Source organism: Alnus glutinosa, chromosome 2, assembly GCF_958979055.1.
Source record: "Alnus glutinosa chromosome 2, dhAlnGlut1.1, whole genome shotgun sequence".
Lineage (NCBI taxonomy): Eukaryota > Viridiplantae > Streptophyta > Magnoliopsida > Fagales > Betulaceae > Alnus > Alnus glutinosa.
In genome coordinates, this window is record NC_084887.1 from 11,804,676 (window position 1) to 11,830,502 (window position 25,827).

The 25,827-nt window shown below is 37.3% G+C and overlaps 1 protein-coding gene across 1 annotated transcript; it reads right to left on the minus strand.

The window, feature by feature from the left end:
* Positions 1-444: 444 nt before the first annotated feature.
* Positions 445-7,184, minus strand: LOC133861751 (glutamate receptor 2.8-like). Its single transcript, XM_062297549.1, has 3 exons — positions 6,811-7,184; positions 1,136-1,533; positions 445-1,016 (listed from the first exon to the last, which is right to left on the minus strand). Exons 1-3 carry the CDS (start codon positions 7,175-7,177, stop codon positions 663-665), a joined length of 1,119 nt encoding a protein of 372 aa, XP_062153533.1. The 5' UTR covers positions 7,178-7,184; the 3' UTR covers positions 445-662.
* Positions 7,185-25,827: the final 18,643 nt, after the last annotated feature.

Genomic DNA, 25,827 nt, shown 5'->3' on the forward strand with positions numbered 1-25,827 from the left:
ACACCGTTTTTTTCTTTAAAAAATAATAAGAATTAAAAGATAATAATAATAATAATAATAATAATAATAATAATAATAATAATAAATAAGAATAAAAGAAAAGATATTTGCTGCATGTACTCTGATTACATTTGGTTTCCCTTCTAGTACCTTCTTGATTCTATTTTGAAGTTTTATAATTAAATATACATTAATTAATATTTTTACCATTTGTTGATGATCGACCAAATTTATACCTTTTGCAAGCCATGACAGTTTGAGTGAAGATAGAAGAGTTCTTTTTTGTTATGAAAATAATTTGAACTCAAGACACGAATGATCACATCATATTCTCTATTTCATAAACAAAAACTAAAAGCAACAAAATATATATATATATATATATATATATATATATATATATATATATATATATATATATATATATAAGTATAAGTAGTGCTTTTAACCCTATATAATATTAGGGGTTTTACATAAACATCATATCCATCTATCATTTCTATTACAATATATATTACTTCAATCCCGTATTCAATTCTAGAAGCAGAAAAAAATCCTAATAGAAACAATTAATTACTCCCTAAATCTGGAGGACCCAGAGTTTTAGCATTGAACTAAATGATATAAGTGGCTATAACGTGTGATGTTAACTCACTTCTTTGTTACAAATATGATTGATTTCGGTTCTGAATTTCAGGACCAAACATCAGTAACTCATCGTTGGCAGGGTTATGATGTTGTTGTCCTTCGCTAGAAGGTTGATACCATCTGTGGCGAACATGATGAAAGATGAATATGAAGAGAGAAATGGTGGATGTTCCTCCAGTGATGACAAAGAGGCCCCAGAAACTATTCAGTCCAAGACTATCATGAGTATCATCAGGCTGAGCGGTGGATCCGGAGCACTTGAGGGATGAGGTTAAAGAATGCTCAAGCTTTTGCAATTTTCCAGTTTCAGACACTTTAAGAACTGCTTTGGAAATATCAGGTAGATACTGAGAATTCCTCGCGAAAGCCTGAGACATGAGTATATTCTTGAAGCCCACACAAATATGTATTTCCAAAAACACAATTTAATTAGAAAAGGAAGATGAAGGATTAATTCAAAGCGGTGAATGGCTCATTGAACACTCACAAATCCGAAGCCTCCAACTTTGAGTGTTGGTCCCGAAGTGGTGAAACCTTCACAATATTTGGCGAGATACATTTTAACATATGGGACCTCAAGAAAGGCTGCTTTTATCTCTCCCTTTTTAAGAGCCTCTGGATAATCATCTTCTGCATGGACTTCCACTATGTTTTTGGGATCAAAGCCTACGACCGACCCCAAATAATGCACAACAAAGGAATTCGCATCGCACCCAACTTTGGCTCCACTCTTTATAAGTGTCTTGATGTCGACGTTTATTGGATCAAGTCTTTGAACGGTAAGCAGTGTTGTTAGACTGGCAGTGAAACTTTGTGTGAGGACTAACGCAACAAATAGCCATACTGCCATTGCCATCCGTGACAGATTGCTGTGTAATTTCTCTCCTACAAGTAAACACATAACATACGTGAGAGCATTCCATAGCTTGGACAACAAGATTCTATTTATGGATTCTCTAATGTAGTTTAATGTTATTTTGATTCATTGTACTTGACACTTCCTCCCTGTGTCACACAGATACTAGTACTGTTGATATCCTTGCTTAGTAGGTTTCAATTACTTCAAAGTATCTTAAACTGCCACGTCCCCGTTAATTCATCATTTATTTTAAAAATTTATAAAAAATAAAAAATTTAATTATTTAATCAATATTCTAACCTCCATAGTTTTAAAAAAAAGGCCCTACAAAAGTATCTTTATTAGTATCTTTGTACTTTAATGGCTTAATTTAAGTAATTAATTAAGACAAACAAAGACGGAAGATAAATATGGTTACCCCTTAGTGAGAAGAGTGTTGTGAAGGATAAGGAAAGCATGGTTCCAATTTGGTTCCATATACTGCCTCTGAAATCCGGGTGGTGATTCCGCTCTATCAACCACACCACAAATCCATTATAAACATTAATGACCCCTGTGAAGGCCCACAGATAGATGGTGAATGGCTTCTGGAACAACCAAGCTCTATCTGATTTTTTAAGTTTTATATATATCAGCATCTGGAGACCAGACTCAGCATATGGTTGCGAAAATTCTGCATGTTCACAACGATGGGAAACTATGGCTGTATCTCCAACAACTGCATCAATATTCTTCACAGACACAAGAAAAAAATTCAGTTGAGTCAACTTAAAAAGACATAAAGGTGTTCAACTTGTAAAAAGTTACCCCAGCATGCCAATCAAGCCTCTCTTTTTTTTTTCCCCGGAACACCATGCAAAGTGCCACCTCTATACGGGTTGCGTAAAGTCCTGGCTTTCGCTCGCAAACGTGGTCCCAAAAAAATATTTGCACTCAAGGGAATCGAACCTTATATCTAATACTTCATAAGGCACTACAGCTAAGTGACTAACCACTCGAGCCAGCCCCTTAGGGTCAAATGATGCGTGTAATCATAAGGTGTAATCCTAAATGAGATCAAATAGGTTCATTTATGTAAATCTGGAGCAAAGTTAATTAAGTTGCTTTCACAACAGTATTGTGTTATAAAGTTCTATGTTGTAGGTGTATGCATGGATTCAACACATGCGCGGTTAAGCTAGAACAAGTGTATAGTACTGTACGTCTAAATGGGTATGAAGTACAGAAAGTATGCAGTAGATAAATAGTATTTCACCTGAGCATGAATTTGTTCCACCAAAGAATCATAGGTGCCTTTCAATGGTATAAAATCATATGGCAAGGGATATGGTAGAAACGCTAATGTGGCATTGAAGACTTCGATGGAAAATCCACTGATGATTGCATTTCCACCAGGACGATCATATGCTACATTCACAAATTCTTTAAATGTGCTCCCCTCAGGTACTCCTATTTTCAGTCGGTAGGCATGACTAGTTGGTATCGCCCATCCTTTTGGCACTGACCAGGGGCCGCCTGGCCAAAACACTTGTCCTAGAATGTTCATCGACTTGCTGTAATTGCTCCGCTTATGGATGCTCTCTGAGAAGCCCAATCCCTCCGTCCAGTATCCAAGCTTCCTGTAGCTCTTTCCGACCACATTAACTAAGCGAAAAATGTGAACTGGAGCCAATTTCCGCTCACTACTAAAATTGAATGCACCAGTCAAGCCCTCAAAATTGCTTTTCAATATGTGTTCGAACAACTCTTCACCATTCATTTTATCCACACAACCATTCCTACTGCTTTTCCAATCTGGATTTCCCTCTAATGCAAGAGCCACTGCCCATGCAGCATCATAGGCCTGCAAGGTAGAAGTTCCTGGTTCCGGAAGTGGCCCATCAGGATGTTGCAAACGAAACATAACCCGAAATCTAGATTGGAAACCATTTAAGCGTTTATTGGAGGTGGAAAAGTAGCTCTTGACTCCCAAGACACCTTCCATCGAGGAGATGGATGATGCATTAAGCGAATCTATCTGACTAGTAATATCATTGGTGGTGATCCAAACAAAGTCTTTCCCCATCATTCCCATCTCACTCGCTTCCTTGAAGATTTTAGTGGCTAATGTAATGGAAGTGTGAACAATGAAAACTCTGCATTGTCCATTTTTCAGGTTCTCCAACTTTTCTGATATAGAAGGGTACGCAGAAAAAGGAGAGAGGGGAAAAAGTTCGTTAATCTCCGCGTTCACTGCTTTTATAGACCTAATGATGTTGGGAGTGATGCCACTGATAGCTGGGTTGAAGTCTTCATAGATGATGTTGACTTTCCGCCATTGCCAACTCTGAATTATAGCCGCCACAGCTTTCATCTGAGCGTCTAGGTTGCGAGCTGCGCTAACCAGGAATGGCCATTGGCAAGAGGCGCACAGTGGCGGGGCTTTATTTGCCAATGATACTATAGGGACTTGGTATTCATTGCCAAGCTGAGCAACTAAGATTGCCTCCTGCCATGTTTTGAACCCTATAATTGCCCTTGCATGATGCTTCTTGATGAGCTTCTTAGCTGCGCGCAATCAAAATTTTCAGTCCACAATCCAATAACAACAATCTACTTGATGCTGAACGAAAAATAAATAATCCGGCCAGTCTTAAAAGTTTTGTCTTGGTTTTCTTAATTTGGTTATTAATTAGTATTTAATTTTTTTTTATTAGTCAGTGTTATTTAATTTATAATTTAACAATGAAAGTCAAATTAAGGTTATGATTTTTGTGTCGTTCGTTCAATAAGAATGTCGTATGAGAGCTTTGTAAGTTTTGTACTTGTTATCGATCGTATGAAAGTCAAATTAAGCTGATCATGGCCTGTTGTTTAATTTTCTTGTTAATTTGGATTTTCCACATTAAAAAATTATCTTGTGCAATCTGCTCATCATGCTCTTGCAAAACAGGCGATCTCAAGTCTGGTTAGAGGATATTCTTAGTCATATCCTTCCTATTTTACTTCGGGAGCAAATTCTCCCTAGACCCTAATTTGGTCAGTTTTTATCAAAAAAGAATATCCTGATTCGTTCAAAAATATATATATAAATTAGACAAGTTTGTTAAAAGGACCGAGGAAATAGACCATTCTAAGTTTCTAATGAAGACGATGATGGTGGAAAAGAAAACAAAAGTGTTCACATTTCCGAACCGTCCGATCGTAGAATCCAAATTTTATAATAGGAAATTGGCGTTCAGTCAAGTAAACTATAGAATCTAATTGTTTTCAGGGGCAAAATTTCCATGTTCACACTTCAATCATCTCGGGTCACCCTCATTTAAGGCTGTCCTTTTTGAATTCGTTGCTTCGATCTCTTGACTTTAATTTGGCTGAGAATCTTGTGGAATCCTTAATTCATGCATGTGCGGTTGATCGAAGATTCAGTGCAACGGACCTTGCACTTACAGTAAATTATGTAAAATTTACTTTTAGCTAAAATAGATAAAGAAAGTGCCAAAAAGTTTTCCATTGGCTTATCTATTCAAAAGCTATAATAGATTTAGCCTCCATTTGTGAACAGTGCAACTTTACATGTGGAGGTACATGTACTGTTCACAAATTTATAATTATTTTATTATTTTTTCTTTCGCCTTCTACCTTTTCACTTGTTAATAAAAAAGTAACAAAAAAAAATAAAGAAAGAATATAGAGTTAAGAATAGATAATCAGATGTATGGTGTCTTTTAAAACCCATTAGCTAAACTATATAAAGTGAGTTTTGGTTAATCATTCTAGATTGAGAAATACATAAGCAATTGGGAGTGCTCTTACGATACTCTAGCGATATCCACAGATAGACATTTACTTCAATCTCCTATCCGGTTTATAGTCTGTCGGACTGTAATTACAAAAGGTTACCAATGAGGTTACATGTTAATGCAATATATGTGATGATTATTGTGTTGACGTGCCTATGTGACCGATTACAGTTAGCAAAGCAATTATTATTTATTCATTTTTTTTGTGAGAAAAAAAGGTAGATGGAAAAATTAACTATAACTATTTTAACTGTGCTAGCTAGGAGCGTATAAGAGGGCTTAGACTATGGGAACTGTAGGCACTTCCTCAAATTCGACTGAGCCATAATCTGGCCTAACTCATCAGACATCAATACATGCATCAGTGGGACCAAAGTCAACTAATACTAATAAGATTGAGAATTCTCATTTCATGAATGGAACTCTCACCCTAGCTAGTACATGTCCAATCACTTTAAAAAAGAAATAGGTTAAATATAAAAAAGCCCTATGAACTAACAATTGATTTTAAAATAGTCTCTTGAATTTATAAGTGTGCTAAAGTGACCTATCAAACAATCAACATGTTCTAAAAAGACCATTTTTTCCCAATAATACCATTGTCCTCTTAAAAGAAAAAAACAAAAAATTAATTAAAAAACTACTATTTGAAAAAAAAAATAAAAAGAATAAAAAAAATTGGCTCGCAGGCGACCCCCAAAAGGATTGTTGCCCAACCGGTAGCCACCTTTTTCCTTCTTTATATTTTTCTTTTTTCTTTTATTAAAAAAAAAAAAAAAAAAAAAAAAAAAAAAAAAAAAAAAAATAATATTTTTTGTTTATTTTATTTGTATTTATTAATTAATAGCGAAACTTGTCGCCATCTTATTAGCAGGAACCTCTGAGTTTATTTTGGTAAGCCATAGAATTAATTGTAAATCAAGTAAATCACATAATTAATTTTGTATTTTTTTTCCTTTTTTTTCTACTAAGAGTGACACATGTCATCATTTTATAGTACTGACATGAACATTAACAGAATCTATCAAGTGTTTTGAGTGCTGGAACTAAATTATTATTTTGGCATACCCTAATGACATCTAAATTATTTGTATACCGCATGGAGCGATTTATAATTTAGGCTATTTATAAGGATTGATTTTTATTTATTTATTTATTTGTATTAATCCACACCTCGGTCAACATCACTAATGGTAGTTAGCCAAGCATATTGATCATAAAAATATCAAGATCTTGAGATAATTATTCATATATGTATTGTGTTTTTAAATGACACACATGCATGGTATAATTGGTCTTAGATATTTACGTAAAATTATTGTTGATCTAGATCAATTAGCACCAGAGAATTCATATATTGAACTGTTGGGTGATAATTTTTTTCCCTTTTGTCCTTTTTGTTGTAAAATAGTTTAATAGGACTTACTTATCCCTCTCTAGACCAGTAGACCCGATAGATACTTGTGGAAAAAATGCTTGTTGAATTAAGAAGCAATTAAGACAAGGAAAAGTAGTTCTCACCAGAAGAGGCTGCTCGGATGGGGTCTCCTCGAGAGTTTCTCACATGTAGAGTCAGGTAATGCCGGAGACTGGTCCTCCGGCCATAAAAATCCTTAAGCGCCATCTCCATTGCTACTTTCTCCTTTTTTCCGGCAAGGGAGGTGTAATCTACAACAGCACCGAAGCTGAGCGCGCAGTCAGGTTGGCGTTTCTCCAAAGCATCATCCAGTGCGTTTGACATGCCATTTGATGAACTAAATACCAAGATGATCAACAAAAAGATACTGAAATAGCGGACTGCATTTGCATACAATCCTCCTGCTCTTTTGGGCATTTTAGACAGGTTAACAGACTCAGAAGCATACATTGGCTTTAGACTCAGAAGCATATACACATTGGATTCAAGCCAAATATATATTAACCCAGCTGTCAGGTAGATACTGGGGAGGAAGAATACCGCGTGTATATATATATATATATATATGTTGATTCAAGTCAACCTGACTTAGGTCAATATCACAGTCCCTTCTCCGTCATCACCATAAATATATTAACCCAGCTGTCAGGTAGATACTGGGGAGGAAGAATACCGCGTATATATATATATATATATATATATATATATATGTTGATTCAAGTCGACCTGACTGAGGTCAATATCACAGTCCCTTCTCCGTCATCACCATAAATATATATATATGGACTTGTTCAAAGTTCTTGCATTCCTTAATTAAGAAGTAATAACAAAAAGAGGATTGCGTATGCAGAACTTTTCAAATGTACGAACACTCACAATAGTTTATGTATATTTTGATCTAGAATAACTAAGAAAAATAATTAATGAGTTTTCAAATACACCATACATCCAATTATTTATTCTTAACTCTATATTATTTTTTTTATTATTTTTCATTAATTTTTGTTATTATAGTATTTTTTTCACGTGGGTCCCACTTGATAACTCTACTATTTCACACACTTTTCCTTATATCTCCACTATAAAAGAAGAAGAAAAAAAAAAAAAAAAAAAAAAAAAAAAAAAAAAAAAATGAAGCAGAAAAAGTAGAGATAAAGAATAAAAAATAAAAAATAAAAAAATAGATAAGTGAATAATATAACTTTACTAGTAAAGTTGGAAAACTTTTGAAATTAAGAAAAATCTATTTTAGTGTTAAAATATATAAGTCGATAGAATATCTTTTTAACATTTTTATTATCTATTCTGATTTAAAATTGTATATAAATAATACATTGAGAGTGCTCTTCCAGGAAATGAATCAGAGTGATTGTATAATAAGTTGACATCAAGATTGTGGCAGACAATTGATCGAGTCTGACGGAGGCCGATTCGAATCCCAATACTACCTCACTCTCACGATGTGATTCTTCTCTCAAAGTCAATGCTAGAATATTGCAAACTATGGCACTTGTAATAGATTGAGTAACCGTTGTCTGAACGAGGGAAGACTTAATTTGCAACTACCTAGGAATACTAGGAATAGAAATGAGTACTAATACTAAGAATCTAAGATCGAAGCTAGAATGGAATGATGATGGAGCGTGGCATTGTAGAAAGCTGAATCTACAAACACTGTAACTCGATCACTATTATGATTAGTAATTTTTTATACGGCTCGCGAAACTTAACACGAAATTAGCAGATTAAAGTTGAGAGGTCTAACTTTTTTAATTAAATGGATCGAGTTAGAGTTGATCTATATAGTATTATACACATGCTCGACACGAATCGAATCCAACACGCGACATTTAGGGCTGACAATTTTGTGCACTACTCGAAAATTGGACACGAACCCAATACAAATTTAGGGTGTTAGGATTGAGAAATCTAACTCATTTAATTAAATGAGTCAACTTAGGGTTAATCTATATATATAATCTTATACTCATGCTTCGACACGGCCGGAACCCTACATGCGAACATGAATTGTTACCCCTACTTACAACCCTTCAATAAATCTTAGAGAAAACTCTAAAAATTATAGAAACACCGAAGTAAAATCGCTTATTGAGTGTTTCTTATTGAGAAAACTATTAAATGTTTCAAGTCTAGTTGTCAAGTCGTTCTTATTGAGCTTAGATAGAAATAGGGCCACTACCCTAAAATGATCATTTTTATTCATTCGTTTGGTAATAACATAGTCTGGCGATTGGCTAGCTAGGCAATAGCTAAACACCTTCGGAGGCTCGGTTGGGGTCCGTGGATATTATTCCATTTCTGAGGGAATACTAGCTTATATCCCTACATTTTTTTAGAAGAATAGTTATTCAATTCCTCATTTTAGGGAAATAAATTCCTAGTAAAGGTGGCAGAGCCAAAGCACCCAAAAAAAAATAAATAAATAAAAATTATTCCAGTCCTAAGTCTATTAGTACATACCAAATGTTAGACTAAGATTGTAGTTATTTTTAGTATTTGTTTTTTTGTTGAAAATTGATCTTGTTCCAGGGAAGACATTCTCGGATTCTAGTCTCTAACGTACGCTACTTTACATTTTCTGTGCTATTTCTTCTTGATTGCCGAGTCTTACAAGAAACCGCGCGCAATGTCAACTTTAATATCAGGAGTTAGACAAAAGACTGATATTACTACCACATGCAAGTCTACAATTGTTGTTGTCATCTAGCGTAGATGTTCAAAGTACACGAATTCGATTTCAATTTTTCTTTTTGTTTTACGGTGATTATTTTGATAGGAAAAGTTGGTGAGGAAATTGAGCAAAAACAGTAACAAGAAAAATCAACGTGACTTTGAGGCGTGTATGAATACTATTTTTGAGGTGATAATTGTCTTCACTTGAAAGAATTTGTTGCCGGGTTTACAAACAATTCACATTCAGGATACAATAAAGTCATCAACTGCATATATCAATTCTGAAAGTTTGTTCTTCAAGTGTTTTTTACAAAATTGTGTATTTTACTTGAAATGACAAGGCAAAATTGAGTTGCAAATTCATTTTGATGAATCTCCTATTTATAGATTTTGAAGGGGCGGTTATATATGAAAAAACACTGGAGTTGTTTCGCAACCATTTGTAAAATTTCTAATTCCCTTTTCACTTTTCTTAAAAAAATGAAACAAAAAATATTTTTACTTTTTTATACTTTTTACATCATATCAATAATTTTTTATTACTACTCAAATAAAAAAAATTCACTACAAAACAAAACTTTTTCACTTTTTCATATAACATTAACCAATTTTATATCACATCAATTATTTCTTACTACTATTCAAATAAATATTTCATTTCACACTTACTTACCAAACAGCTCCACTACTTTTCAACTTAGATAACTGCCAGATATATAAGATTTAAAACTTGTATTCGGTTCATTTTGGATATAAGAGAGTAGTTGGCTTCACAGTTAGGCCTTATCTCCTTCAACCAATATGTAGTGATTCGAAACCCCACGTCAGCATGTGCCTCCTTCCTTCTTCTTTTTTTCTTTTTCTTTTTTTTCTTTTTCCTTTTTTTCTATTCTAATTGAACGAGGTAAAAAAGATATACAGGAGATGATCTTTCTAACTGTTTATCCGAATGAATGGAAGAATGGGAGATTCTATAAGAATGCTTCAAAAAACAAAATGAAAAACGGTCAATTTAGCTAAAGTGTGCGCACATAATTAGCACTTCGAGACACCTTCAAAGCGTCCAACTTTCAAATAAGGATAACTCTACGCTAATATCATAAATACAATTAGAAAACTACCAAAAAGAAAAAGAGAAGATTATTAATGGCAAGCACCACCAAAAGAGAATCATCCTCAAAAAAAAAAATTAAAAAATTAAAAAATTAAAAATTAAATTAAATTACCACAGCCAACCGAACAGCAAACAGAGCTGCCAACGCTTCACCTTGAAGCACATTACAAGAATTCAGTTTTTGGGATGCCGCTAAAATATTGTTACCTAAATCATCACTGATAACCGTTGCAGCAACTGCAAAGGAACCTCTAACCACCACATCAAAATTACCCTTGACACAGCCGAATGAGGGGGAAGCCAAAGAGAAGGCAAAGCAGCATCAGTCCAGGCAGAGAGGTAAAGATCCAAGGAGAAGGAAACCTGCTTGATGACTTTGGACGGCATCGGCTGAATAGAATCATGATTGAGTTTTCTCATGGACATCCAAATATTTACAATCCAAAGTGAGAGTTTTCTCATGGATCTGAGCAAGATTAAAAAGGCCATTGATTGAATTCCTAGCAACAGGCTGACAATTCCTACTGTAAAAGATAGCAGACTTGGCTACATTGATGCACTGCCCAAACCAATTAAAGTAAGAAGTAAGACAATTGAGAATAGACTGAGCTTCCCTAGCATTGGCCCGAGAGAACTTCAACACATTATCCGCAAACAATAGGTGGGAAATAGGAGGACTCCGTCTAGCCATTTTGATACCATGAAGGCAACCCAAGTCATCTTCTCTCAAAATCAATCTTGAAAGAATCTCAGAGCCTAGAATGAACAAAAACGGTGAAAGAGGATCACTTTCTCTCAAACCACGTGAGGGGAAGAACTTACCAAAAGGGGCTGCATCAAGATGATCGAAGGGAGAAAGCGGAAGTGGTGATACATTGTCTAATCTAATGGATCCCCATGGAATTGAACCCATGCAAGGGGAGGATCTTCAACAAAAACTCCCATTCCATAGAATCAAAGGCTTTTTCCATATCTAGCTTCAAAGCCATGAGCCCCCCATTCCCTTTCTTTTGCTTCATGGAATGAAACAACTCATGAGCAAGATCTGTATTATCATGAATATATCTTCCCTTTAGAAAAGCCGATTGAGAAGGGGAAACAAGTTTCTGCAAAAGGGGTCTAACTCTATTTGACGATTGAAATGATCTCTTAGTTGAAGTTTGTAAGACTAATGGGTTGAAAGTGATTCACCAAGGAAGGATTGTCCACCTTTGGAATGAGGGCTATACTCGTGTGATTGAATTCCTTGAGAATAAACCCACCCCTGAAAAAAGAATGACGGACCCGAGGCCTTGTTTAGACCAAGATCTTTAATGGCCAACAACAATCTCATCCTCATTAGGAATAAGATAAAGATTCTTATTTTCCTCATCAGTAACTAACTCCTCCACCAAGGTAGTTAGACTATCATCGAAGGAAGGGTGAAACGACGTAAGAAGAGAGCTTAAATGATTCACCAATTAAGAAGAAGCCAATATTATCTCTTCCGCAAATTATGGAACCATTCGTAGATTTTAAATAAGTGATTGAATTGTACCTGCACCTACAAGCCGTCGAGGCATGAAAGAACTTAGTATTGAGATCTATACAAGTGAGCCATAATTTCTGTTGGAGAAATAATCAGCTCCAAGGACACGTGGGCCGAGCCCATCGGGTCGGCCCAGCAAGATCAGACCCAATTTAAAAGACCATTCGTTATCTCCAAAAAGACGTATATCCCAAGTATATCAAGATAGACTTTTATCTCATCAAATATGGGATAAGGTACCTAATAGTATGACATCAACTGAAGAGGTAGTGTCCTATCTAGTTTGAACTCTACTACCCAATTCAAATTCTATGAAGATAAGATTAAAGACTATGTGATCTAGGACTCAGACTCCTAATCAAATTATGCTCCAAGTATTCTAGCAGTTTTATAACTGTGAACTGTGAGCCTATAAATAAGACCACTACACCAGGTATTTTTGGAAAACAGGCAGATTCTCTAAGCTCTGAGATTATTGATACTCTCCAGAAAATAAATAGTTTGAACTAACTTAGGCATCGGAGTGGGGGTATGGTCGGCACCCCCACAAGCAGACGAGCCGTTTCTTATTTTGCAGATTATGAGGAGAGCGAAGATCAAGGAAGGCAACGAATCAAAAGGCAACACATCACTATACCGGAAACTGTACCAACAGTTAGGCGCCGTCTATGGGAAACGACGAATCGTTTCTTGCAAAAAAAATATCCGCAACGGTGACTACGCGATAAATCACAGCTGAAACTGGCCTGTGGTTTCTTCCTTCAAAGATCATCACTACACCAAGACAAATCTATATAGATCTACAGTCGTACATAGTAGATCACATTCAACTATGACATATCAGTATTCAATTAGCATCGAATCAGTGCTCACCTTCGTCAGAAAAACAAGATAAGTCCATACTTTTCTTTTCATTTCGATTTGTTAAATTGTGGAAAGAAATTCATAGTGTGGATGACTATCTGTGCTATTATGAAATTCAATGATAAGAAATTTTGGAGTGTCAGATCTGAAACTCTCTTTAACAGGAGACAAAGACCAATAATTATTGTGCCCTTGTACGTTTACAAGCGTTTCATTAAAAAACATGAAGCCTTTCAACTATACTATGAGTTTTGGTTGGAATGGTGCTTCTCTTCTAATACTTGCTGATTTTTTATATTTTTTATTGGCACTACAAGACAAATAATTGGGTTTATAAAAGAAGAGTGATGGTTTGAAATTGTCAAGCCTTGATTTCACGATAAAACTGTAAAAGTTCTTAGCCCATGCCTTTCCTCTTATTAGAAAGAGATTTTTGAGTCAATAAAAGTATATCTGTAAATCTGGTTTTTTAGCGTCAAAATTAATTGCTGACAACAAGGCATGTGCTCGTCTATAGTACCGGCAATGTGTTTGTTAACCTTCTCTGCAGAGATGACAAGAAAGAAAGGGCCATGACGTTGTCAATCACAATCTGATCACACGGCCATGATTCCATCCTCCAGACTTAGGTTCTTGTATACCCACTCGAGGCTAAACAGCTAGGTAGCTATGCAAAATTCTACTGGATGCATATGGCACGAAAGGATCGGTGGGGAGCAGTCTCAAGGCCCCAAGTGCCTCGGTGGACATAATCGCCGTTGACACCGAGAGAAAAACGAAGTCCAAAGGAAGAAAGGAGACTCTAGCTCTAAGCTTGGGTCTGGGTAGGATATTTTACACCCAAGAGGGCTTGATCCAGTAAGCCCAAACAAGTTGGCCCAAAAGAAAAGGAAGAGAACCTATGATCCAGTATTCCGGTTCCTAGTTCCTTCTCTGAAGAAGCTAATGGGCACGAGATCAAAACCCTCGTCAATGGGAAGATCCAACAGGAGTCGAAATTGTCCAAAACCGAAACCAGAATCTGCTCAATCACAAAGTCTTCGACGCGGTCCTGAACCCAGAGGTCTGAGTTTGACAAAACCCATAAAGTCTCCACCTCGGGTCAGTCTTCGGACCGGGTGCGGATCGGGTCGCTGTCTCGAAGATCCGGTTTCCCCAGCCGCCCAGATGGTCGTCGAAAGCATGTTGTTCGTTTCAGTCCAACCCAAACACCTTCTAATAAATTCCAATGGGGCGGGTGAAGAATTGCAGCGTTTTCACGGAGAGCCCCAATCCCGACCGTGATCCACAGAATGGAGCTGGCCAGAAGGTTCCGAGGATCCAGACCTCCAAGGCAGTGGCGACTTGGAAGAGAACGTGTTTGGATTTGGTTCCACGTGGCATGGATCGGTCGTGAGCACGGGGTGTCCTTGTGTGCCAGGCAGTCATGGATCCACAAGCCCTTTAGGCCTGTGTGATGGGTGATCTTGGGCAGCAAAGTTTGAAACCAACTTGTCTTCACTGCAAGACGGTAGTGACCCAATGAAGAAAAAGAAGCGTGGTGGGAGAACATCTGTGTTGCTAGGGGCTGTTGACCAAGTGCTATAAGACATCATTCCGAGGAAGGAACAAGTTGCAAGAATTGCCCATTGTTGAATAGGACACATCTGGGGTTTGCCATCTTCCTAGAAAAGAAAAAGAAAAATTTATTATTTTGGGTGCTGTATTGATGTTGTTTCTGGTTTGAATTCCGAGAAGATATGGGTTGGGAAATCCTAGCGATTTCCTCGGCTATGCGTTTTGGGAAAGGCAGCGTTGGACTAGAAGAAAAAGAGGAGAAGGAAGACTTAGAGAAGCCAAATTAAGCTTTTGAAACTAGCTTTCCGGGACAACCTCCGGAACGTATTCCTCAAGATCGTACGGAGGTACCTTGTAGATGCCTATTTGAACCGAAGACTGCCCTTCTGGAGCTCCACCCGAGAAGTGCACACTCATTTGTCCCGAGACCATTTGTCTCGAACCTTCATTTTCTGCTTTGGATACCAACTGGCCTTGGCTTTGCTGCTGGATCTTGCACGCAATCACTTTACTTGAGGAGTGTGTTGAGCCTGAATTGGAAGACAATATCGTTGAATTCCTTAGTCATTGTCAGTATCCTAATGGTGGAAATGGTGGGGCCAATGAGCCGATGGCGGACCCGGACAGAAAAAATGTGTATATGTTTTTACGTCAAATGAAAGACCCGAGTGGGCCCTTCAAGATGTATGACACGAGAAGAAGAATGGAAAAGATGGGTCAAGAAGAAAGAGACATGTATGCTGACACGTGAGAGATATAATAGACATATCAAATCCTCTTTAAGAGAAGCCTAATTTACCTCTCCAGTTTGAAAAGGAAAAAATCGGGGCTTTAGCCTAAAGAAAGAGAGCTTTTTGTGTGCTTACCATGGCCTGGATGATGACAAAACACTGCCCAAGCTACACATTCCCTCTCCATCAATATCAGTTTGAGTTTTAAAGCCCGTTGGGGCTGATTTGATTTACTTCGAGAGCTTACAGCATATAGGTGTCATACCGAATGAGTTCACTAACTTGAGGAACTTGATGGATATTGATTCAAAAGAAAAAATACTCTGAGGAGTGTGACCAGTTTGATTCCGAGGTATTTTACCGAGAACAAAAGTTAGATCCAAGGTGTTTTATCAAGGAGGAAAGTTAGATCCGAGATGTTTTACCAATGAGGAAAGTTAGATCCGAGGTATTTTACCGAGAACAAAAGTTAGATTCGAGGTGTTTTATCAAGGAGGAAAGTTAGATCCGAGATGTTCTACCGAGTACAAAAGTTAGATCCGAGGTGTTTTATCGAGGAGGAAAGTTAGATCCGAGATGTTTTACCAATGAGGAAAGTTAGATCCGAGGGTGTTCTACTGAGTACAAAAGTTAGATCCGAGGTTTTTTACCGAGGAGGAAGGATAGATCCAAAGGTGTTCTACCAAGGAGAAAGGATATATCCAAAGGTGTTCTACCCAAGTGAAAAGATAGATCTGAGGGCGTTCTAACAAGGAGAAAAGATAGACCCGAGGGTGTTCTACCGAGGCGAAAAGTATGTACCGAGATGACACATACCGAGAGTATTATTCCGAGGGTACTATCCCGAGGACCCTATGCCCGAGCTTCTAGTTCCAAATGGCACACTCCGAGGACCCCTCCAGATTTGCCATCCTCCGAAGGGCACAGTCACGTGTCAAGGGACCAATCCGAACCGAGGGTCCAGTTTGAGGAACTCTCCCATAGAGCCCCATATCGAGTGGCATGCAAGATAAGGAACTCCAAGTAAGACGGTTCATCTTCATCGAATTCACCAGATAAGTTCATACTCTTCTTTTACAAACATGATTCATGTTAAAGTAAGGATAAATGTTGGTTTTTATTTTATTAACCAGAAAAAAAAAAAAAAAATTTATATATATATATATGCATGCACTTGTACGCTTTGCCAAAATATATATATATATATATATATATATATATATTTTGATAAAATAGACTCATGTGTTGAGGCTGCCGTGAGTGAAAGGATCACAAAATCATCCCGACGAATGAAAAGAATATATGGTGCTACTGTGCATTCTGCTATTTTGTTTTAGTATATGCAGTGCTTTGTTAACCTTTTTTGTAGAAAAGATATGGGTAGACAACCCCTGCAACAAATTATACAAGGAAAGTCTCTCGGTTAGTCCAACACCGAGAGCCAGGGAGACAACCCTGCAGAGAAAACAAGGAAAGTCTCTCGATTAGTCCAACATCGAGAGCCAGGGAGACAACCCTGCAGAGAAAACAAGGAAAGTCTCTCAGTTAGACCAACACCGAGAGCAAGGAAGAACAGAGAGTCCCCAGGTATTGATTGATCTCTGCTAAGAATGCCCGATTCCTTTCCTCGAACGACCCGAAAGGGTTATGGGAAGGATATCAAGGCAAGAAACTTCTCAGTTAGTCCAACACCGAGAGCAAGGAAGAACGGATATCAAGGCAAGAAACTTCTCAGTTAGTCCAACACCGAGAGCAAGGAAGAACAGACAACCCCCAGGTATCGATTGATCTCTTCTAAGAATAAAGCAGCAGTCCGAGACAGAATGAAAGCACTTCTTCATCAAACTTCTCCAAAGATGATCAAGCTACATCAACGTCCACCCGACTCCTCCCCTCGAACGACTCAAAAGAGTTATGGTGGGGATGCTCAGGGAAGAATCCGCCCGAATCCTTTCCTCGACCAACCCTAAAGGGTCATGGGAAGGATTCAATGGGAAGAAACCCCTCGGTTGGGAGTTTCCGAAGGGATGAGGAATAGAATCCGCCCGATTCCTTTCCTCGAACAAGCTGAAAGGGTCATGGAAAGGATACAAAGGGTTGAAACCTCCCGGTTGGGGGTTTCCGAAGGATAAGACTAAGGATATCCAGAAAAGAATCCGCCCGAATCATTTCCTCTGACAACCCGAAAGGGTCATGGAAAGGATACAAAGGGTTGAAATCTCCCGGTTGGGGGTTTCCGAAGGATAAAGTTAAGAATTGGCCCGAGTCTTTTCCTCGGACGACCCAAAAGGGTTATGGAAAGGATACCAAGGCGAGATTGGAGATTCAGAAGGATAAAGCTTCAGGAAGATAAAGCTTCAGAAAGGAAGGTAAAGCTCAGCGACTTGACTACCCACCTCGAACGACTTAGCCTGCGGTCGCAGACTGAAGTTATGGGGGGTAGCTCAATAAGGTAAACAAACAGGAAGGTCAAGGTTTAGGAAGACAGATCTTCAGGAAGGTAAAGGTTCAAGGAGATAAAGATTCAAGAAGGCAAAGATTTAGGAAGATAAAGCTTCAGAATGATAAAGCTTTAGGATGATAAGATTTAGGAAGGCAAAGATTCAGGAAGAAAAAGCTTCAGTATGACAGAGCTTCAGGAAAGATTCAGAATGATAAAGCTTCAGGAAAGATCCAGGAAGATAAAGATTCAGGAAGATAAAGCTTCAGAAGATAAAGCTTCAGAAAGGTAAAGCTTCAGAAAGGTAAACAGGAAGGTAAAGATTCAGGATGATAAAGCTTCAAGAAGATAAAGCTTCAGGGAGATAAAGCTTCAGGGAGATAAAGCTTCAGAACGACAAAGCTTTAGGATGACAAAGCTTCAGAATGATAAAGCTTCAAGAAGGTAAAGCTTCAGGAAGGTATGGGGATAAAACCTCTTTAAAAAATCATCAAGTAAGACTCAACACTTTGATGCAAATAGTTTTTTCTATTCTCCTCTATAAAAAATTTCAACAAACCGATTATTTGTTCAAAATTTTTTGGGGTAGCTTAAATTTCAAAAAATTAGACCAATTCTTCCCTCAGAAAAAACTGACACAAACCGATTGTTTGTTCAAGTTTTGGGGGTAACTCTAGTATAAAAAGTAAGATTTATAAGAAACCGAGATATGTCTCGGAAGAAGTTTTTGAGTGAGAAACTTTAAACTTTTTTCCAGGTAAAGATGTTCAATTCAGTTTGAAAAATTATGATGTTCTACGGCTAATAAGATAAGGAAAGTGAAAGTCAAAATGTCCAAGGCTTCCATTCATTAACATTGAAATTTTGTTCATTACAAAAAAAAAAAAAAATTTGCATGAAAAAGAAAAGATACATTTGAAAAGGAAAGTTCAAGTATTTACAGGTTGAAGCCCCGAGACTCACTCCGAACTCCGAGATCTCTTTTACACCATCGTCCAGGATACCAAGAGGACCTGACTATCCGCCTCGAACGACTTAGCCCGCGGTCGCGGACTAAAGTTATGGGGGGTAGCTCAACAAAGTTAAAGCTTATGCAAAGGGAAAATCACCGAAGCTACACCAAGCTCTCAGATTAAGATCTCTCAGGAGCAGCTCGGACAAAGATACGGGGAGACAACCCCTACAACAAAACCTTACGGGGAGACAACCCCTATAACAAACCATACGGGGATATCACCTCTACAAAAAATAACCAAGTGAGACCAAGCTAGATGGTGTTCAGATTAGAAGATTCGGTACGCCAAGCACAAAACCTCGGGCCACCAGAAGCCCCTAGTCGTTGTAAGTCTCGGACAACCAAAGCCTCAGTGCTAGTGTGAGCCTCTAAAGCCGCCAAGAGAGATTTTTGTGGAAGCGGTCTACGAAGCACTACCGATGAAGAAGCTTCGGGTATGTTAAGCCTTTTTCTTCAACGGTTTACCCTTTTTTGTCAGACAGAACCTTGATCTCAGGAAAGTTGTACGCAAAGTGTTATCTTAGAGTGGCATTTCACCACAATCTTGGTGAAATCAACTACATCAATCCGATCCATCTCCTACCGAAAGTAGAAGATCATCTTCACAACTTTGGCCTGACCGACAATATTATGTAGAGGCACTTATGTAGAAGATATTTATGGGAGTTTCTATTAGTACTCCGACAGATCACAAGTGTCGAAGATTTGAATTGGCATCCATCAGGTCAGACGCCACTCCAATCCAGAGATTCGAGGCACTATTCGCCATAATTACTTTGAAAGAGGCAACAATTGTCAGATACAGATTATGGAAGATCCAAATTCAGAAATTGAGGTACTTAATTCTCTTACATTCTAAATTCAAATAAGAGAATTAGGGGGGTAACTGTTGGAGAAATAATCAGCTCCAAAGACACGTGGGCCGAGCCCATCGGGTCGGCCCAGCAAGATCAGACCCAATTTATAAGACCATTCGTTATCTCCAAAAAGACGTATATCCCGAGTATATCAAGATAGACTTTTATCTCATCAAATATGGGATAAGGTACCTAATAGTTTGGCATCAGCTGAAGAGGTAGTGTCCTATCCAGTTTGAACTCTACTACCCAATTCAAATTCTATGAAGATAAGATTAAAGACTATGTGATCTAGGACTCAGACTCCTAATCAAATTATGCTCCAAGTATTCTAGCAGTTTTATAACTGTGAACTGTGAGCCTATAAATAAGACCATTATACCAGGTATTTTGGGAAAACAGGCAGATTCTCTAAGCTCTGAGATTATTGATACTCTCCAGAAAATAAATAGTTTGAACTAACTTAGGCATCGGAGTGGGGGTATGGTCGGCACCCCCACAAACAGACGAGCCGTTTCTTATTTTGCAGATTATGAGGAGAGCGAAGATCAAGGAAGGCAACGAATCAAAAGGCAACACATCACTATACCGGAAACTGTACCAACAATTTCCTTGATTTCTGCTTCCAAATAACTTCCTCCCTCAATAGTTGTTCTTGCAAAGCCTCCTGTAGAACCACCTCCCTGGCCGCATTGACAGAGAAATAAGGATTGGACTGAATCACACTAATATCAACCATCTGAGATTTAATTTTAGCCTGAATATGCTGAAAACGACTAAGGCTCCAGGACTTCAAGGCACCCTTAGTGTTCTTCTACTTCCCGCTGAACGAGAAAGCTAGAGAACCCTCCACCTCAACTGACCAAGCCTCAGCTACCATTGAGTGACTAGAATTGTCCCGCATCCAGAATGCTTCAAATCTAAAAGGCTTAGGCAGATTTTGATACGAACGAATGGTGAAAAACAAAATGGGACAGTGATCAGACTTAGTTGCAGGGAGATGATCAATCAAAGAGTTGGGGAAAAGATGCACCCAAGTTTAATTAGCCAAACCGTTATCCAGTTGCTCTTGAATATTAGCATTACCACACCGATGATTGCTCCAAGTGAATTTATTACCAACGAAACCCAAATCCACCATAGCGTTAGTCTGAACAAAATCCATAAAATCAGTAGGAGAAGAGCCAAAATCACAACCTCCATACTCCACCAAAAGAAATGCCCAAATCCGACAAGAAAAATTAGATGTCACAGCGCCCTTGACTAGTAGGAAGTCTATAAACACACGAAAGCAACCAAGGGCAATAAGAAAGATCAGAGTAAACCAAGCAAAAGATACAATTTGTATGTGTTGGGATGGCTAGCTTTCAAATTATCTCCATATCTACCATGGTCGGGAGGATGAGGTTCCAGGAGACAAGAAAAGGAGAGGTGCCCTAACCTGCCACTGGCATAATAATAGTCCGAGAGGCGTTCATATTTGTGTTGAATCCAAGTTGAAGGCTTCAGAGGCCGATGATGAGTGAAACCAAGAACAACAGGTTAATGGAGCTTGATAAGAACACGAAAAGTGATTGGAGGGTCAAACAGAAACAGTTTAAAGATAAAGTTACACATGCATATATGTGTGTGTGTGAGTGTGTGTGTTGACGTTTGGTTTGTCAGACCACCTAGATCGGAGATTCGGAATGAGCTTAACCAAAAACAAAACACTATTTTGTAAACAAATGCAGCTCATCAAGAAGCACTGAAGAGGGAAATAGAGAGACTGAGGCAGGTTTATCACCAACAGAGCCTGAAGAAGATGGAAAATGTTGATCATGATCATGCCAACGCTTGTAACGACAAAGAGCAGCTTCTCAATGTTTGACCCTCTTCCACAGACTGCAATATTTACAAGGTCTAGCCAAGAACAAAAGAGAAAATCAACTGGATTTTTTTTTTTTATCATTTTTTCGCAAAATATGTTACATGTGACCCATCAAAATGCTGGCTAATTACTTTCAGTAGCCACTGACCATGGAAGGGGTTTTGTTGGGAATAAGGCACATTCTAAGCAATCACGTGATATGTTTACCTTTAAGAATGGGACCACTCAAAGGTTGCATGATTGGGTTGCACGATTGGGTTTGTAGGAAAGAACATGTGCCTCTCTGTTTTTAAAGAAAGCAAAAAAAAAAAAAATAGTGGGAGTTGTGGATCATTCTTTTAGTATTTTATGAGGCTCAGATTCTTTTAGATTCTTTTTGTTGTTTTAATATATTAATGTTGGGAGGCAAAGGATAGTGGGTTTGTGTTGGGGTGCATGAAAGAAAGCGTTGTCAGGGAAGTGTTTGGTACTTTGATGTCACACTTACTGTACTTTTATGTGTTTTTCTTGGTTGTATAATGATAAACTTTATTTGTTCATACCCACTCAGAAATAAGAAAAAAAAAAAACCTTATCCATTGATCGTAATCTTTTTTTTTTTTGAATTGGATCTTGAGTCTTATTATTTGTATTTCGAATCGATTGAAGATAGATTCTAAATATGAAGAACTTAATGGATACACTTGGACAGAACTGAGAAGGTACTAATTGTATATCATCCCAAATTTTATTCTTTATAAAAAAAATAAAAATAAAAAATAAAACATTGAGGATAAGGCACATCTGTACGGTGATATTTTATAGATAATTCTGAAAAATTAAACCATTGGTTTTTGTGGTTGACCTAAATTACAAATCACTCCATGAGGTATCAAAATTAAGTCAGAGATCTCTGTTGTTGGCCTAATTTACAAATCGCTCTCTAGAGTCAAATTTCGTTAAAAATTTTGACAGATTCCGTTAGGCGCCATGTCAACACCAATAAGATGGCGACACGTGTTACTCTTAATAATCTACCAACACATTTTTTGGTAATTTAGAGGGGGACATTTTTTTTATTAAGAGTGACACGTGTTGTCATTTTATTAGTGCTGATGTGGCGCTTAACGGAATTTGTCAAAAATTTTAACGGAATTTGACTCCAGTAAGCAATTTGTAAATTAGGCCGACCACAAGGTTCTCTGAATTAATTTTGATACGACAATGAGTTATTTATAATTTATGTAAACTATATGGACTAATACTGCAATTTTTCTTAATAATTTTGGAAGACTTAACTTCATTACAGAGGATTAAATAGTAAAGAGGGTAGTTATTTAGACGAAAAAAGATTTTTAGGAGTTTATTTTATATTTTAACGGAATTTGTCAAAATTTTTAACGGAATTTGACTCCAGTAAGCAATTTGTAAATTAGGCCAACCACAAGGATCTCTGAATTAATTTTGATACGACAATGAGTTATTTATAATTTATGTAAACTATATGGACTAATACTGCAATTTTTCTTAATAATTTTGGAAGACTTAACTTCATTACGGAGGATTAAATAGTAAAGAGGGTAGTTATTTAGACGAAAAAAGATTTTTAGGAGTTTATTTTATATTTTAAGCGGTTGGTTTAGATCAAAGAAATAAGAGGAGTTCATTGATCGAGGAGGCTAGTCCAGGCGTTTGATTTTGTTGTGAAAAATTTGTAGATATATATCGGGGGATTTCATTTGGGGCTAAGGAGAACTCTTGGAAGTTAACATGGGTTTAGAAGATTTACAGATAAAATAAAATTCAACAAAAAAAAAAAAATGAGCTTTTAGTGACGTGAAGATTTTTGCGCATACAAGAAGCCTCATAGTGGGTTGTTTATGCTCTCACAAAAAATGTTGCACGTCACTAAAATTAATAATGTGTTAATTTTGACACGACACTACAATAGGTTGTTTATGCTCTCACAAAAAATGTTGCGCGTCACTAAAATTAATAATGTGTTAATTTTGACACATCACTAATTTTAGTGTCGTGCAAAAATGACACGACACTAAAATAGTGGTGTGCAAACACTTTTGCTAAATTTCATGAATTGATTGAAACAAAATTAAATCGTTAGGAACAAACAACGTTAAATAGATATGATGATGTTCAATCGATCAAACTAGAAAAGAAGCATGTGAGTAGGTGAGAAAACCGTGCACTAAATGGGTCTAATGAAGTTCAATCGCTCGGTGAAGTTTAGGATATGTAGAGTTGTTTGTGGTTGGTTTGGTTTGATACTGTATGTAAGGACGGAGCCAGAAAGTATTTTGGACAGAGGCCAACCCGTCAAGGCATAAATTACAAATATATTAAAATAGGAGTAGGGATTAAAGCATGAATAAGAAATATATAAAGATTGAAGATGAAATAAATATATAAAGACGAAATTAACATCAATTTAGTTTTGATAAAAAAAAAAAAAAATAAATAATAATAATAATAATAATAATAATAATAATAAACAAAAGAAAATATACAAAATATGTGTTTCATAATACATTAAATTTTAGCCAAAACACCTATCAAAATGGAACCCGTCGTGTTTTTGAATCCCGAAAACCATCTATAATTGAATCTATGCTAATTATTGCAGCAACTTCTCTTTCGATGTACATCATTAGAGAATTCGTCAAAAACTCATCTTCAATTTTGTTGAGAAACCTAGTTTTGACAATATTCATGGTTGAAAATGCTCGTAATGTAGTTGCGGTAGAAACGGGAAGAGTAAGCACAAGTACAATAACTCGAAAAACAAGTTGGTAGATAGTTGATTTTCCGGTACTAACCAACCATTGGCACAATTCAGAAATATTTGACAATGCTTGGAAACTCGAATGTTGAACTACATTATGCTTATAATGGTTAAGTTCTATTTCCAACTGTTCCTTTTCAAGATCAGTAAAGTTTTACGGATAAAACTTGTTTACCAACTGACAAATATCATCAATTCTGAAAGATTCACGTGCGGCTCGAGGATCAAGAGCAGAGCCGAGAATAAGCAGTTCTACTGCATGCTCACTAAACCGGTGATTTAATTCTTGTAATTGAGAATCTATTGAGGCACAAAAAATATCCACTCGATAATGTTGCTCAATTGTAAAGTTGGCTTATTGATGGCGAGCTAAACCTCGTCTCTCAACATAATGAGCACTCATATCTGGGACATCTATATTGCGTTTCTCGCAAAATGACTTCACATTGGTAAGTAAATCATCCCATTTATCATCTCTATATTGTTGGATATATGCTTTAGTGCATGAAACAAGATTCATGGCACTTACAATATCTTGAGATTTTGATTGAAATTTTTGACAGACGATCAGTGATCCGCATTGTTTCTTTCATGAGGTGCAAGATGAAGACAAATTCAAATGAAGCAATTACCTAATAAACTGAATCCGCTTCTGCTTGTTGGGAAGAAGTAGTTCCTACATCAATTATTTTAAGAAGAACTTCACAAGCTGGACTAAAGATTTTGATTAAGCTAGAAACTGATCTCAAGTGAGAACTCCAACGAGTATTTCCAGCCCGTTGTAAATTACGAATTTGATTAAGTCCCCTTCCACTCTGAATCTCATCAATTTCAATTAGGTAAGCAATTTCAACAGTTTGGGCAATCCGCAATTCTTCAAATCGACTTCACGAAGCACAAACAATATTGACAATAAAAGTCAAATTAGTAAAAAATTGATGAATAGGAATAACTTCCTTTGATGCCACCTCTAATGTCAATTGCAAACGATGTGTGAAACAATGAATGTAGTAGGCATATGGACAATCATTTGAAACCAAAGCTTACAACCCATTCCACCCACCTCACATGTTACTTGCGCCGTCATATCCTTGCCCTCGAATATTTTCAATCACTAACTTATGTTGAGACAATACAAAATATATACCATTTTGTGGGTTACTGCCGCAGTATTAGAGACATGAACAAGCCCAAAAAAGCGTTCCCGCACAAAACCATCTTTGTCAACAAATCATAAAACTATAGCCATTTGCTCCTTCATTGACTCATCATGAGCTTCATCAACAAATTCTTCATCTGCCTAGCATACCACTTCTTAGTCGTTCGGGACTCACCTCCCCCAGCAAATCTCCTAGCTATCGTTCAGATTTCGAGAAAGCCTTCTGTTTTTGTGGGCCGCACGCAGCTCCGACTCCTCTACTGTCGATCTCAGTCATTCTCTTGGTCGGCGGTCAGCTTCTCGAGGGCGAGTTCTCTCTTCCTGTGACAGTGGTCCAATCGGTACTAGAGGGATCATCTCAGTGTCGCTCCTCTCTTCACTGATGATTCTGGGGCGCATTCTACTGATCCCTTTGTTCATTGAGAAATCAGGCCAGCTTCCCCCTTACTATGAATTGTTCAATCAGCTTTCTCAGAGCTATACAAGTATCTGTGCCATGGTCGTTAGTATCAT

What these genes read in the sequence shown, in the direction of transcription:
- LOC133861751 (XM_062297549.1), bottom strand. Translation starts at nt 7,177, where the DNA reads ATGCTTCTGAGTCTAAAGCCAATGTATGCTTCTGAGTCTGTTAACCTG. An exon ending in CATCCGAGCAGCCTCTTCTG is followed by an intron (nt 1,534 to 6,810) that starts GTGAGAACTACT and finishes GTTTACTTGTAG; the next exon opens with GAGAGAAATTACACAGCAAT. An exon ending in AAGTTGGAGGCTTCGGATTT is followed by an intron (nt 1,017 to 1,135) that starts GTGAGTGTTCAA and finishes CTCATGTCTCAG; the next exon opens with GCTTTCGCGAGGAATTCTCA.